The 16,955-nt window shown below is 42.9% G+C and overlaps 1 protein-coding gene across 2 annotated transcripts in view; it reads right to left on the bottom strand.

Annotated features, from left to right (window-relative positions):
• The window catches only part of BNC1 (basonuclin zinc finger protein 1), a 205,251-nt gene that overhangs the window by 60,014 nt on the left and 128,282 nt on the right, over positions 1 to 16,955 (bottom strand). For both annotated transcript variants that reach the window (XM_086958231.1, XM_086958232.1), the window contains exon 2: positions 14,497 to 14,635. In XM_086958231.1, the coding sequence (XP_086814357.1) occupies positions 14,497 to 14,553 (57 nt within the window). In that variant the 5' untranslated portion in view covers positions 14,554 to 14,635. The remainder of the gene's footprint in view (positions 1 to 14,496; positions 14,636 to 16,955) is intronic.

Here is a 16,955-nt window from a genome sequence, read left to right as displayed (position 1 = left end):
ATTTATTGAAACAGTAGAAAACGAGTCATATGGCCGGGGTAAGAAAGGGTTGTCCCAATGTGTGTATCGGAAAATGTGTTAGTACATATGGGCCACAGTCACTTAAAGGAGAGTTTGAGATGAAAAGCCCTCACAAATACTGCAATCTTTGCTGAATTCAGAGGTCTCATAATTCAATTGCTGAAGAAATATGGAACCATAACCAAAATGCTCAATGGGCTAAGAATCTGACTTTGATATACTTTTTGCACCCAACACACATTTGGTGATACCGAACAGGGTGCAATATAAACCACTTTGGCACAAGAGGCCTAAAAGAGGCCTGGCAGTTCAATGTGTTCTTTTGGTGTAATCAATGTGCATGTTAGGAGTCCAATGCAAAAGAACAATTGATGGACAGAATGCAGAACAATGTCATACATTCACCTCAGTCCAGAGACCTGGCCTAAATCCATCGTTTTTTTGCTCACCATGCCATTCCAGTTTTGGACCCAGCCATATGCAAATCAGTCTTGACCCTGCGCCCAATGGGAACAGTCCAGCCCAAACTGCCAGGCCAGGTTCTCCCTGGACTGAAAACAAGCATCATAAGACCGGTTTCAGGGTTTCAGCCCTCATCAGCCAGGATAGCTTGACTCCAGTGGCATGGAGAGCACGGGACCCACGTCTGGGCATACCCGTCCCACTCGGGGTGACAAATGCAAAAGAACAATTGAGGGACAGAATGCAGAACAATATCATACATTCACCCCAGTACAGAGATCTGTACCTAAATCCATCGTTTTTTTGCTCACCATGCCATTCCAGTTTTTGATCCAGCCATATGCAAATCAGTCTTGACTGTGAGAAGTTAGCCTGGCACATGATGTCCACTAGTTCTAGTGGGCACCTTGCACCAGTCTAATCAACCCTTATTGATGGTGGTTGTAAAGTCAACCTTATAGAAAGCTATCCTAGTAGTAGCATGGACCAGCAGTCATCAGGCTAAGACTTCAGAGAGCGTATTAAGCAAGTTGTTTTACCAATTATAATCCCTCGAGTACCAAATGAAAGGACACCACATAAGGTATACATCAAATATATATGCATTTATTCTAAACACAACTCGTCTGCACTCTTTATGAGGTCAGAGGTAAAAATACAATACAAGTCACTGAGTTAATATACGATAAGTTGCACATTATACGTTATGCCCTAGGGGTCTCACAAACCATATACTAAAATAGTGGTATAAGAACCACGAGAGAATTAGAAAGCAGGCCTGGGGCCTGTAAAATCGCTGGGGCTACTCTAAACAACCAAAGGATAGGAAGTAGGAGGCCCACGGGAGACGTGTGCAGTGTCTAAACACAGCCGCGGGATACCATTGACTTTCTATGGGAAACGTAGAAGTTACAAATATACAATTTAAGGACACTTCCGGATGGACTACGATGGAACCCTTTTAAACTAGGACGCTTCGAGAGTCAACACCCACGGGAGCACAGGAGTACTCGTGTTAATTCACCTAGGGAAGCCGGGTGCATAGGTGTCTTTTCGTGTCGAGTTTCATCGTCGTTTTCAATGGAGAGCTGCAAAGAAGTGCTGCAGGCGACCAGAGGAAAAGTGTCTGAGTGGATCCAAGGGTGGATCAAAGATCTGTAAAACATGAAAGCAGAAGGAACAGAGTCTGGGTCACTTGCCAGTGACCAGGGCGGTGATAGGAAGATGCCACCAGAGGTCGAGTGATTTCAGGTGAAGATGTGAAGTTTGTCTCTTGAGCCACGAGGACCAGGAGGCTTCGACTATGACCAGGAGCTGGATTTGAGCTGTTCCACGAAGGATCTAGTTGACTGCGGTCTCAGTATTCGGACTGGACCCAGCAAGCCTTGGCAAACGCAACCCAAGCAGGATGTCGAGATTGGCTTTGGTGCAGACCAGCAAGGTCTGAGGAACTTCTCCTTTGTAGGGAAGTTGGAGCAAGCCTGGAGCAACCAGGAAAGCAAGTTAGATGTAAAAGGAAGTCTTCAGGGGGCTCACTAGCCAACGGACTAGGAACCGGAAAATGTGTCGAGCTGAAATGCAAGAGCGGGCCCCACGGGACACTCGCGGAGTGTGGGGGCCTGAGCTTGTGCAAATGGTGCTCGGGGCTGTGGCTTCTCGTACCCCAAAGCACAACTGCGAGATACCTCGGGAGTCGATGCAGTTAGCAAAATGGAGGATGCCTAGGAGTTCCGGTCCCACGTCTCTCGTGTCCGCCACGGGTCTCAGCTTTGCTGGGATCGAAGGTCGGGGTCAGAGATGTCTGGAAGTCCATGTCCTGTGTCGCAGATTCTTCGGGATCCAGCGGTAGCCTCGAAAATGCAGACCGGCAAAGTTGCTGTTGGTGCCTATTTGAACAGGGTGGTCACTTCTTGACCACAAGGGAGATGTCTTCCATCTTCCAGTCGAAATGGAATGTTGAAGGTCCAGGATTTATGTTTCAAAGTTTCGTCCAGGGTATTCTGAAGTCCTAGGGACACAGCTCCTATACTTATACTGAGTTTAGGGGTTGGACTACCCTTATGGTCCCTCCTATGGGAGGACCTGGGAAAGGGGTGGTTACACCCCTTTCCTGTTGTCCAGTTTTGCGCCAGAGCTGGGGCAGAGTGCCCCAGCAACCGGTTTGAACTGGGAAATGCATGGAGCACCTAGTGTGCCCCAGTCAGTGTCTGGAAAGCATTCACTGAATGCAGCCCTCCCTGCCCCCATACACAAAAGCCTGCCTGGGGAAGTGCTGGCACCTCCCTGGACAGGAAACCTATTGTCCAGGCATCTCCTGACGGAGTTTCGTCCAGCAACAGGAGGCAAGGCTTGTGTCTGTGGCAGCAGCATCCATTTTGTGATGCTGAGTCTCTGTTTAACTTTAACCGGGTAAACCAGTAACTACATGTCTTCTCCCTCTAGAAGGGTGGAATGCTACCCCCGCAGCAAGGACTGCCGGGGGTTAGGGGGGTAGTATTCCAAATTGTTTGACACCTTACACAACATGTTTTGATAAAGCCAAACCAAAGTTAGCATTGACCGCGAGGATTATAATGCACTTAAGAGTATATGGTAATGCTATTTCATAGAACAGCTATAAGAAGATGGTTCCGAAAGCTGCAGAGGGGCTCAGTTCATGCTAGGGCACTCTCTCACATAAAACCAAGCACTCTGCCTCCAGGATTGTTAAGGCCTACCTTTGGAGTGACTTATAGGTGTATACGTGTCTATATGTATATATAGATATAGGTATACTATATCTAAGTAAGGGGTGATCACACCACCTTACCCAGGCTGTGTGAACAGACCTGTGGTGCCAGTTTGGAAGGCAAACCAGGGGTGGCACAATACATGCTGCAGCCCCTGGTAGGCCTAAGGTGCACCTATGCCCTGGGTACCTATCGTACACTACGCAGGGGCTCACAAGGGTGACCCAGTTACCAATCTGGTATGTACCTAAAGTACATGGTATCAATTTAGAGAGAGACTAAAGTCGAAAAACCAGAGAATCACAGCAAAAAGTGGGGGTAACCATAGGAAGCAGACCCTACTCTCCTACATTGGCACTGCGCCCAATGGGAACAGTCCAGCCCGAACTGCCAGGCCAGTTCGTCCCTTGACTGGAAACAAGCATCCTAGGACCGGTTTCAGGCTTTCAGCCAGGTTAGCTTGCATGGAGAGCACAGGACCCACGTCTGAGCATACCCATCCCACTCGGGTGGCAAAAGCAAAACAACAATTGATGGACAGAATGCAGAACAATGTTATACATTCTCCCCAGTACAGAGATCTGGGCCTAAATACATAGTTTTTTTGCTCACCATGCAATTCCAGTTTTGGACCCAGCCATATGCAAATCAGTCTTGGCCCTGCGCCCAATGGCAACAGTCTAGCCCGAACTGCCAGGCGGGTCCTCCCTGGACTGAAAACAAGCATCATAGGACTGGTTTCAGGCTTTCAGCCCTCATCAGCCAGGATAGCGTGACTCCAGTGGCATGGAGAGCACGGGACCCACGTCTGGGCATACCCGTCCCACTTGGATATGCCCGGACGTGGGTTCCTTGCTCACTTTGCCACTGTATTCAAGATAGCCTGGCGGATGAGGGTTATGAACCCGAAACCGGTCCCAGGATGCTCGTTTCTGGTCCAGGGAAGACATGGCTTGGCAGTTCGGGCTGGACTGTTCCCACAAGGCATAGGGTCTGACTGATTTGCATATGGCTATGTCTGAACTGGGGTGGTGGAGTGAGCTAAAGAATGATGATGGATTAAACCCAGATCAGTTGACTAGGGGTGAGTGTTTGATTTGCTCAAACACTCCGTCCATCATCCCCTTTCGCATTGCTTTGTTCGCCCTAAGTTGTCAGGGTATGCCCAGACGTGGGTCCCTTGCTCACTTTGCCGCTAGATTCAAGATAGCCTGGCTAATGAGGATTATGAACCCAAAACCGGTCTCAGGATGCTTGTTTCCAGTCCAGTTGACTGGGATTGAGGGTTTGATTTGCTCAAACGCTCTGTCCATCATCCCCTTTGGTATCGCTTTGATACGAGTCCAAGGCAAATGAACTCTGCTACTGTTAGGTCAGTGTTTTTCCTGTTTCTGGATGAGGGTGCAGAGTTAAATCAATTTTTGACTAAGGTGGTGTAACACTGGTTTATGTTCAGGCAACTGGGATCACAGGACCCAGAGGTCTCATTCTGTGAGAATGCACCGCAAGGTAACAAACCCAATCCATAATGGGAGGCATCTAATTTCTGAAGGTTATAACAGAGTATACTTCATAAGTAGGTTTACCATTATTTTGTGCACCATACCAGTGCATACCAAGCAACAGCACAGGCAATGTGCAGGTTCACATTATTAATATCAAACCGAGCACAAAAAAGTACAGGTCATAACTTGATTAGGATTGTGCTAAGGGCATTTGGTCACAGTTTATTTTTTCAATATAGTTTGAAGGGATTCAGGTTTGAATAAATCTGGGCTAAACCCATTCCCAAATCCCCATAATGCTGCTACTAAGGAACACCTGCCCCGCTAAGAGGCCAACATACCACGAGTCTGCTCACTTTCGTACCTGCCTCCAACCAGGCAATAATTAATTCTCACCATTGCTGGTTAGTAAAATCCAGGAGCAAAGCCCTCAATTCTCTGTCATCCAATGGTTACCCCTAGTAGCACTTAATAGCTTTTCATCCTATCCAACCATAATTCCACTTCCAATTTTTAGTAACCCATACATCATCCTGGACTTTAACATTCCTTCACCCTCCTTTCCCTTTGCAAAGTCCTGGAGCCTTTACTCCAGAACGGATTCATCCTACACTCTTTAACAAATAATATCTGTGCTCTCATATACTCCGGTACTACTCCACAGACCTTTATGTCGATTGTGCCATACTCCTGATTTGCTCTATCAGCCAAGTCCCTCATGCTTCAATTTTCATATGCAAATGGAGTACAAATACAATGCAAATAGGAATTCGCTCACGCTTAACACACCAAGGCACACTGTGGCATTATAACAGCCTTCCCATCTGCTGGTAAAATGAATCATTTTGTTTTAATTCTGAACTGTTATTAAAGGACTGCTCACCCTTCCACTTCTGGTAGAACTTGGAAGTGTTTCAGAGGCACGTAACACTATTTATAACTAGTACCTTTAACAAAAGGTATAGCCCAAAGCAGAAGGGCTTTAAGGCTATTAGAACACTGAAATATTCAGTGCTCCATTGAAGACAGAGGAGTGTTTCTGGTTTCTAATGGCTGCTAGAAGCCCGGAGCATCAACATTCCAATGTTTCATCCCTCTCAGGTTCTGTGATGCCTTTGCTTAATAATTAGAATATTCTGCCCTCTAGGGGCGGGAAGTTTTAAAAGCCTTCGAGCCATTCGTAATGTGCTCTACTGACCACTAAAGGCCCGCTCCCTTGTTAAATGCCCTCACCTTGGGCTCAGGCTTTTAACGCTGGAGCGGGCCTGTAATATAGCCTGCTGTAGGGAGCTATACGACCCATTAAAGGCCCGAGGCGAGGGCCTTTAACAAGGGAGCAGGACTGTAATGGCCAGTATAGCCCCGCTACAGAGGGCTATATGGGTATTAGAACATTCGGCCACTAGAGGGCAGGATGTTCAAACAAATTAAAAAAAATTACCTCTTGGGGCCCGAGGGGATTTAAATACCCTTGGGCTCCGAGAGGCCTTTGATCACAGCAGCAGCTGTAAATGAAAAAAGACAAAATAAACATTAGAATGTGGCTCTGCAGGCTTCTACTGGCCCATAGAAGACCAGCACACTCCATTGTTTGCAGTGAAGTGCTCAACATTCTAATTTTCTAATGGCCAGTAGAGCCCGCTACAGAGGGCTCAAAGGCTATTTTATAGAATATGTGATGGAAGTTTGATATAGAGGGGTATGCTCTTCCTGGGTGCACAGAGGGATACAGAGAGGCCTCGTTTAGCTAAGAAGAGCAATGGAGCCTGAAACTGCACTATTAGTCTTGCTGGAGGGTATGCTTGTTAATTTGATAGTGCAGGTAGATAAAAACACATTTCTTGATTATATTTCAACACAATATCAAGATTGAGGTGGGTCTGTAGTTCGTGAATTCATCTAGGTTCAAAATCGTTTTTTATCAGGAGTGATAGAAACGGTATCATTCAAAAATACATTGAAGATGCCTTACAAAGTTAGGTATGGTTTATGTTGAGAAAAATCTAACTAGATTAATTCTTTGTGAAGCGTATGGAAATGTTTGTCAAATCCGCTGACACACAGGTTAGCGATTTCATGCAACCTTAGTTGCTTGATGCGAATGGGACGTAAGTCTTGAAAATATTGCAGGTGGTGGTTGGCTTTGAGCAGTTGATTTGAAACCTGATGAGTTTGTATTTTCACTTTAATGAACTAATAGATTGTACAGCATCAATCTGCTGAGATGGGTATGGATAGTGCGATACTGTTCGATTCTGTTGAAGAGGTCTAGCTTTTAGTTGGTTATGTTCAGGATGATTAATTGGTAGCATGTTGTTTAGTTGTTGTAAGGAGGAGTGTACAGACAGAGTGGGAGGTTGAGTTATCTTAGGTCATCCTGGACAGGGTCTTTTAGCATTTTTAAAAAACATTTTTGCAGACAGGGTTTGTTCTCAGTGAGTTCTTGGGAGCATGAAGATAGATCAAGTTTTATTGGGGCATTGACTTCCAGACTGTTTTTCATGACTGCATTCAAATGTGTTTAAATTAATTAAAGCATGGAATTAGGACATTTTCTCGTTGAAGAAATGTTTAACGGGATGCTCTCAAAGGATCTAAAGTGTTGTGTTTCAGATGACCCCAGCCAGTTGAATTCTTGTTATCAAGATAGAAATAGGATCAGGAGGTGATCCGTCCAGTCTAGACCCATCAGAAAGTGGTACTGAATTATTGTTATGGCTGAAAGGACTAGGTTGAATGTTTCACTGTTGTGCAAGTAGATTAAGTAATAAGTGACATGCTGGGAACTGATGAGGGTGACAAAGATTTCTGTTATTGCCTTTATGCCCCAATCTCAAGGTATGTTGAAGTCTCAGGTAAAAATGCTGTTGATGTGATGGACATACGTGATGGTTTGAGTCACAGCTTTCAATCAAGCCTTTGTTATCGAAGGTATATACATAAGGTAGAAAAAGAAAGTGCGGGAGGTCGAAAGTGGGAAGACGAATGTGAGGAGCTCCACTGACTGGAGTAGAGCATTGGTTTTTAGTGTCCATGGTCATGAGAAAATCTAGATGATGGTAAAGGTAACTTTTATCTTGCGAATGTGGTTGAAGCAACGTGTTGCGTGTCATTAGTCCAGGACGTTGCGTTACACCAGGTTTCTATGATCGAGTTTGTATTGCAACTGTAAGAATGCATGTGGGTGTGCATTAGGGCGGCTAGCAGTGGCTGCCCTTCCAGGCTACGAAATTTTGTAACTGCTGGATTACGGACCCAGGAATGTAGAACTCTCCTCCACGCCAGCTTGAAACGGCAAAACAAAACAGTAAGGACCTCGTTGGGGGTGCATTTAAATTTGTTTGTGCTTTAATTTGCATGTAAGCTCTTGGGCTCTTATTAATGGAGTTGGTAATACAGTTTTTAATAGGTATGTACTGTAACAGGGACAGGGGCAGCACAGCAATTGGTTTCTTTCCAGTACAGGCACTATTATTTAAGGATGAGATTAATTCTCTTTACCATTAGATGCATGGATGGTGAGGAAGTGAACAACAAAAATTGGGCATGTTTTGTCCTCTTCAGAGGATGATGGTCTTATTACAGCCAAAAGAAGCAGGTCTATGGAATCTAATGAGCCTCCAGCCTTGATATTTGCTGTGGAGGTCCAAGCTTTGATTGAGGCAGCAGGTTCTAGGGCTTTGGATGAAACACCCAAGTCCAAATCCAAGGAGGAGAAGTAGGCTGGTGGGGTTGCAGTTTCCCCATGATTTGATACCCCTGTCTCAGAGTCTGATGTCCCTTTAACATGAACAAGAAAATATGGGCAGAGAAAGTAAATACCAGATATTCTGTAGTGCATTAGGTGGAACTTCACTTTTTCTCCCTTTCAGGCTCAAGAAACCGCAGAGGGAATATTTGCTAAATATGTTAAGTCTCCAGTCTTTGACATACCATTTCATGGCAGGGTTAAGGATTTAATCACAGGAGAGAGGCAAGAGCTGGACTATGGTGAGGCCTACTCCCTTCATAGACTAGCAATGGGAATTCCTTTCTAAGTGGCAATTCCTGATTCACGGCGAATAGCTTTGCCTTGTTTGGTATTGGTGGAATAGTGGTGATCAATGCACTTTGCTAGTAAGGTGGGATTTAACACTACTAGTACAGAAATGCCACTTTCAGACAGTGGGATTTTTCCGCTATCATCTTTACTTATTGTGACCTCCAGCCGGTCTCCAATAGCCATCAGGACGGGGTTACGGATCCCATTCTTGCATTCCTCCCAGACAGCCATAAACCAAGGAAGGGTAGCAGGGCTGAACACCCCTCTACATAAATCTGCATTCTGATTGCCAGCCTGGGAAGACAGGAGGAAAGGGTGCCCACACCAGGATATCAAGGAGTAATGACCTGACCCCACACAAATGGTGGTGCCCATAGATAACCTGGCAGGCAGGACTGGCTTGAAAGGGGAACTCGTGCACTTCAAAACCACTCTTTGAAGTTTTCCCCACACAGGCACACATGGGTAGAAGTACTGGATCTCAGACTCTCCCAAATCAGACACTTCTGAATCTTGAACTGAACATCAGTCAGGGGACTGAGGTGCTGGACTGCTTTTCTGGAAGCACTGCTTTCCTGCTTGTTGCCCTGCTGCCTGCTGCTCCCGGACACTGCTGGGAGGAGAGCTGGACTCAGACTGATCAGATCCCTCTTTCTCCCCAGGTATGGGTGGATTTGAACTGGTTGCTAAAGTTGGGGCATGTTCTAAAAAGAATCTCTCTTTCCCGTCCAGCACCCAGAATTATCAAACAGATGCGATTTTGTCAGGTTGGGGGCCAAGTAGGAGGGTACAACAGATCAAGGTATCTTGATCTTTTTCCCAGAGCATGAGGTCCTCAAACTGGAAGAGCTGGAAGTAGTGCGGGTAGTACCAAGAACCTTTTCTCTGCATCTAAAGGAAGCGGTTGTGCTAATTGGAACAAACAATGTGACAGCCATAGCTTATGTCAAAAGACAGGGGAGAACAAAATCGCAATTTCTGGCAAAGATTGCGAGCAGACTACTTAATTGGGTAGAGTCCTGAATGATGTGCATCTCCAAGATCCAAATCCAGGGAACAGCTAATACGCTGGTGAACAATCTGATTAGGGGCATTCCATCCTAGGTGAATTTTTGTCTGCATCACAGGATATTTGTGTAGATATCATGCAGATGGAGATTCCAGTGATAGATCTTTTTGCAACCTTTCTCAACACCACAGTGACAAACTTTTGTTCAAGGATCACGGAGGGTCAGGAATTGGTTGTGAATGTTCTCTCATGCAAGTGGCTTTAAAGTCTTATCTATGCTTTCTCCCTTCTTTCTCGTCTCCAGATTTCTACTCAGGGTGAGGGGGGAGAGAGCTTTGCGCATTCTGAAAGGCCCAGCATGGCCCGCTCCTCTTGGTATCCTCTGCTAGCGGGAATGAGGCAGACCGAGGAATGAAGGTTAACTCTGAATCCATCCCAGCTTCAATTCTCAGTGTTACAACAGTAAGCCCTATCCAGGATGAAATTGGCAGCTTGGATTTTGAAAGGCTAGGGTTACTGCATAAAGGGGTTCCTGCAAGTTGGATTGATACTCTAGAGCCTTCTATACGATCTTCAACTATTCGATAATATTTAAGACACTGGCATTCCTTCAATAAGTGGTGTCAGTCCCACTTCTTCAGCTTTGTTTGATGTTATAGTTTTTCTTCAGGATGGTGCTTCCCTGGGTCTAAAGTTGGATACCCTAAAGCTTCAGCAAGCAGTGACTAAAGCTTTAAAAAGCTCTTGAAATAATCTATCAGATGAGGACGGTTTAGTTGGTTGCCATTTCAAGGGCCAGAGTAATGTTCTTCCTTCGTCTAAGAAACACTAGCATTCATGGGATCTATCCCTAGTTTTAGAAGCTTTGATGGGTCCCGCTTTTGAACTGTGGAATCCATATAAGCCAGGAACTTGACTTTTAAGACTTTCTTTTTATTAGCTGCGACCTCAGCTATGCTTTTGGGTGAATTGGGAGCTTTATCTTTTAAGCATCCTTAATGTAGGGTCTTTGGAGATCGAATTATTTTGAAACCTTGTTGTCCATCATTCTCAAGGTTAATTCTCCCTTTTACATAGATCATGAGTTGATATTACCATCATTTTTTGATTCCTGTGCCTTTGAAGAGGAGTTCGGCATCATTTAAATGTCAGAAGGGCTCTTCTGATATATTTTGACAGGGTGGCTTCCGTTAGAGCTTCTGATTCATTATTTGTGAAGTTTAGACCAGTCGGTGGATTAGGGCTTTGATATCTTTGGCCTACAAGGTGGTGGGTAATGGCATCACCTTTAGGGTCCAGGGCAGGTCTATCAGACCTATGCCAACCTCATGGGTGGAGATATAGGGGGCTTTCGTAACTGAAAGGACAGCCACCTGGTCGTCCCCTTTGAGTTTTGCCTCTCGCTATAGAATTGTGCAGGAAATGGACCATCCTTGTGTATTTCGTTCCAGAGTTTGGCCACAATGAAGTGGCCCTTTGTTTCTTTGATTTGTATTCAATGAACATGGGTTTTTACGCATTAACCTTTTGGTTGTCCTGTGGTTGCTTGGTAAATCTTATTTTGAAATGAAGGGAAGCTAGGGAGAGGACAATGAGGTAATGGCCCAAATTCCTACCGGTAAGAGCATTACTCTGAGTCCTTGCTTCTATTCCCTACATCCCTTCCCTACCTCCCAATCGCTTTAGGCCAGCCAAACATTTGGGTTGTGTCAGAGCTTGTTATACAAACAGGAAAAGTGGAGGGTCCTCTCATTTCAACCAACATGTGGTATGAATGTCTGGTGAGGTGAGATGGCCTCATATTGTAATGAATATAAGTGAGGCAAGAGGACTCAGATTAATGCAATTACCAGTAAGTAATCATGGTATTAGTTACGTTTGAGTGCTAGTCATGGTTTTTACGATGGTCCTCTGTTGCAAGTCTCTGTGGAAAGATCCAGCAAGTTTATTGCCTGATGTAATGCGAGATAAGTTTGTTGAATCGAGCTAGAAGGCTGAGCTTTGTACTGATTTGCTCTCGGTGGGTGACCTAATCCTTTGCTCAGTACGGTCTGTCACTAATGGCAGAAGGTACTATAAATTTTATAGACACAGCCCTTCAATAACTTTTTTTTTCAAGTCCCCATTTCATACATGTTTATTTGGTCCAATGAGATCAAGAGGAAACAGGTCAAGGAACCCATGACCTGAAGTCTGACCAAACAAATACTCAAAACTAAGAAGACCGATTTTCAGGCTCACCAAGCATCAACATACGTCTTTCTAACAATCAAAAATACAATGAAATAAGTTGAAGGTTCTTTCCATAGCCCGTATACATAAATCTTACAACTGAAAAAAATATACATTTTTTTAGCTATTCGAAACAATCTAATTGATGACAAACACTGCTCGTGTTTATGGGTTTTCCTACTTACGAACCCAGAATATGTTCTGCTCTTTTTATTTTATATAAGACATCACTCTTGATCAGCATTGACAAGTCATGTTTTAATTTGATAAAGCTAGCAGTTGATAAAGAGGAAAGATTTGTAACTGGGTGGCTGTCTATTTAATTGTCTCTCAAAACATGATCATTTTCAAGAAACAAGTGGTTACATTAGCACAGAACTGAAACTGACTTTACACAATGATGGTGTCAAATATTCCCTTGACTCGTTAACTGAGGCAGCAATTCGCAGCGGTGCGGCAGTTTAGCGGAGTGGGCGGGGCCACGTCGGCCAACAGATGTGCGCAGCACTACGGAGGTAGTGCTCGCGACGGCCGTTGAACGCACGCAAAAGATTAACAGAAAAACAAGCAGGCCGGAACGTCAATAAATACAAAACTTTCCTTAGCATTTTCTTTTTTATTTAACTGCGTTCAGAGTATGTAAATGTAAACGCTTGCATCTACTGACAGGTAAATGAAATGCACAGCTACGAGCTAAGGGCCAGATGTACAACACCTTTTACTGGCCGCAAAAAACCCATAGGGACGTTTGCGACAAGTCAAATGCGTTTTTTTTAATGTGCCAACCCTATTTTGCGAGTCTGCAACCTATTGAAGACTCTCAAAATAGGGTTTGCGGGTCACTATTAGGAAGGGGTTTGCGGGTCACTATTAGGAAGGTGTGTGTAAAGGGCATCCATTCCAAACAGTGAGTTGCACTGGTATGTATGAAGGTTTTGCAACCAGGAATGTGGTTGCAAAATATTAGCAGATAACCACAAATTTCATATTGGTGGCAAGCCATTCGAGCCATTGTGAATGGGGGCGTCAACATTTTTTCAAACAAGGCCCATGGGCCACTGCCCACTGCCCACTGTAAACAACAACAAAAATTGAAAGTAATCCTGTTTTCTTTTAATGAAAACGGGCTGTATTTTTTTTTAAACTGCTATATTTAAAAAGCAGTCAAAGACATGGTGGTCAGCGGACTAGTAGGCCACCAACCCTATGAGTGCCGGCCATTCCCAATGGGTTGCAAACTGCATCCTACCACATAAATATTGATGACGCAGGCCCCTTGCAACCTATTTGGGAATCGCAAACAGTGTCTTAGACACTGTTGTGCATTAGATTTTGCGGCTCACTAAAAATAGCAATTTGCGAGTTGTAAAACCTGACGGACGTACAAGTGGCCCTTGTTTTGCAGACCACGACACTATTCAAGGGGACAATAGGGAAAAAGGAATAGTTGATCTGGCTCAAGGGACATGTCCCTTTTGTGTTTACTAACAAGTCATAACAAATAACAATATATCAGCTTTATATAGAGCGAGAACTATATTAAAATAATTACAATAGCAAATGTATTATTAAGAAACGTTGCCTTTAAATCTAATTAGCACAGACAAACTATTAAAATGTATTTAAGGCAGGCAGCAAACAAATGGTATGGAAACCACAGCATGGTGTTCAACCGCTGATGGGAGTGGTTGGTAAATGTATATACGGTTTTGGCAGGTTACTAAGATCTCCTGGTTTAAAAAAAAGACATTTTCTGGAGCTTACAAGAGTATTCGTCTTCAACGTATTTCATGTCACTGGGATGATGGTTGAAGTGCTCCACTGCCATTAATGGACACTATATTACACTCCGAGAGAAAAAAACTACTCCAACAAATTGGAATTATAACTAGACTCTGTACGAACATATTAGAAAGAACTTAAATACAGAAAATGATATGGCTATAACAGAACACTGTTCCAAATGCACCTACAACTGTATAGGGCCACAAGATACTATGGAGCTCATTAGGAGCGTCCTGGTATTTTGGGGCAATAATACTGCACGGGTAAAAACTGATATCACAATGTGTGGTATCAAGGTGTGGGATTTCCCAGGTTCGGACCACCAGCAGTGTTTGAGTAGGGGAAAACAAATCAGGAATGAAGCAACTCTGCAGTACAAGTGCAAACTCCTGTTCGTGTCTGAATCTGGATTTCCGGGGTTCTCATAATGAGGCCTTAAATAGAAGAGCATCTATAGATTTCCTTGGATCGAACATCTTCTCTTAATATGGTCTGTAAGCTCTTACCTAATACAAAGTGACTAAGTGACTGTACATGAATAAGGAGTACTTAAAACGAGATATATATTTAATTGTATATCCTGTTTAATTAAGAAAAGCCCAAGCAGTTTCAAGTTATAATGACATTTAGGGTTTTGTCTAGAAGCCTATATCTTGACACAAGTCCACATAGAAACTTTGCTGTTAAGACTTTTGATACTAGTTTGCTTACCTGAATATCCATCTTATGATGGTTTGAGGAAAATGAAGCTTCTTCCAGGGAGGCCATGTCTTAACAGCGGTAACAAAACAGCTGGCTTCTGCTTTCTCCTGCTGGATGTAAATGTTCATCATGTCCACCGTGTCTTCAACTATTTGTATTGATATAAAAATTAGGATCACAGTTAATGATGGCGTAGAAGATCTCATGTTCACAATTTATTGACTTATTTTTCTAAATTATTATATTTAAACGTCATAAATGATTTTAATTCATTACATTGTGAATAAGAGTTTATTGAATTTATGGTGAAAGCTACAACAAACAGAACATACAAACAGCTTCACAACAACGTATTTGTATAAGGAAGTCTTTTAATCTTATATTGTTAGTGGAAATCCAGCAGTCTTTGAGAAGGTGAATATTTTACAATATCGTCTTAACAAGTTCTCTCATTCAAAAGCCACCCCAATACATACAACTACAAACACATCCCCTCATGCCACCTAAAAGTGTTTTGCTGAGGAATGAAGCTTTGTTCACAACGCTTTTTGAAAACTAAATTAAGCAAAACTGTTTAATCTGTGTCTTCGATTCATTTAACTCCATAGCATCGAGCATTGAATGCCTGGCTATTCTGTAGACTTTGTGAAAGCGACTTAATTTATTTCATTCTCTAGAGCTGCTAAGTAGCAAATGTTAGTGTCATACACCTAATGAAAATCAATACAACATGTATTGTATTGTATTGTATTGTATTAATATTTATACCGCGCAGCTGTCACCCTACGGGTATCCTGGCGCCAGAAGGAATATTCAGATGGAAAAGAACAATACAGCGAAGTTTGTGTCAGATGGAGTGACACAACGTTTGATGAGCCTGGGGTCGAACTTTAGCTTTTGGCAAAGAGCCATGTCTTTAGACTCTTTCTAAATTCCAGCAGGTTGTCGATCAGTCTATATATATATATGAAAGAATAAAAAGCTGGGTTGGAGGTGCCACACTTCTGTAACCGAATAGTTGTACACAGTTGTCAACATTGAGGCTCAAATTACTTATCAATCTCACTAGGTTTTTCTCAACTAAAGTGTAGCAATACGATTCATCTTCCCTCTTTGGTTGTTTGCCAAACCAGGCATGAATAGGATGTTAAAAGAAACATTTAATAAGCTCCCTATTTCAATTTGACAATTATCTTTTGTTATCATGAGACATATCATACAATGACTGGACCTGTGCATTGTGGGAAACCTTAACTAAGTCAAGCACTAACAAAAATAATAAGTAAAAAAAAAAACAATTAGGTCGGTATTAGAGCTGAAAACTCATCTTCACAGTTTGGTGAGAAGTAGGTGAACGGGGCAAAAGAAAAAGTTTGCATGCGAAGTCGATGGGTAAGTAGGTAAATGCAAGAAGTAGTCAATGGGTGGATGAATGCACAAAGATACATGATAGCACGCCAAAACTCACAAATCAGTGAAGAGACATCATCATTTATAAGCCAGACGGAACAGCTTTGCCAATACTGGATTTTATCTTGAAATCTATCTCATATTTGAATGGACACTGCTTTGATCAAGTCCCATTTTGGAGAAACCTGCAGTAATGAAGTTTCTAGAAATCGTGCAAATGGATCTAAAGTGTTTACTATAAGAGATGCAAAAACTATTGCAGTGATGTCTAGGGTGTAAGGGAAAGGATATTAATTCCTGAATATCATGTTGTTTTCTTAGTAAATTGAAAAGAGCAGCTATTCTAAAGTGATTATGGCCAATAGCCTATGCAAATAGTATTATTGCAAAGTAATTAATGAATAAGAATTACACCTCATAAGAGTTTATACATTTAAGGATTTTAGAAAGTACAACAGTCCTTTCATAGTGTTTGTGCTGTTCATATATGAATTGCATATGTGTGATTAATCGGGGGGGGGGAGGATGCATCTCATTCCTATAAAGGTTTAGAATTATGCTCAGAAACGCATATTTGTATGAACATTTAGTTATGTTCAGACAAGAAGATAAAAGACTCAGGCTTGTTCATTTATCAGTATTTTATTTTAGTGTCACATCTGTTTATTGGTTAGAAAAACACGGAGCTTACAATTATAAGAATTCAATCTGGATTTTAAAAGTACACGGAAAGAGAAAAAAAGCAGTATGCATCCACCACTATTATAGACATAACTCCATTAAACTCAGCTCTGACACCAACATATGCCATGCTAACGCAGAGAGGAGAAGGTAGAAAGAGTACGGTCATTACCTTGAACATAGCAGGAAGTTACATATGTAACTTTCTTTTGGAAATGAGGGTCCAAAGATCATCCTTGGTTATAAGAGAAACATCACCCAGTTCAAGACTTCTGGTTGGACAGGACTGGTACCGGGGAGATGCGGTAGTGAGTGAGTGAGTGAGTAAGTAAATTCAGGGAGCATCTTTTTGTCCCTCAGCCTCGGTCTGACCCATG

This window comes from Lissotriton vulgaris, chromosome 2_1 (assembly GCF_964263255.1).
Source record: "Lissotriton vulgaris chromosome 2_1, aLisVul1.2, whole genome shotgun sequence".
Lineage (NCBI taxonomy): Eukaryota > Metazoa > Chordata > Amphibia > Caudata > Salamandridae > Lissotriton > Lissotriton vulgaris.
Note: the sequence above shows the minus strand (reverse complement) of the source record. Positions and strands in the feature narration are given on the sequence as shown.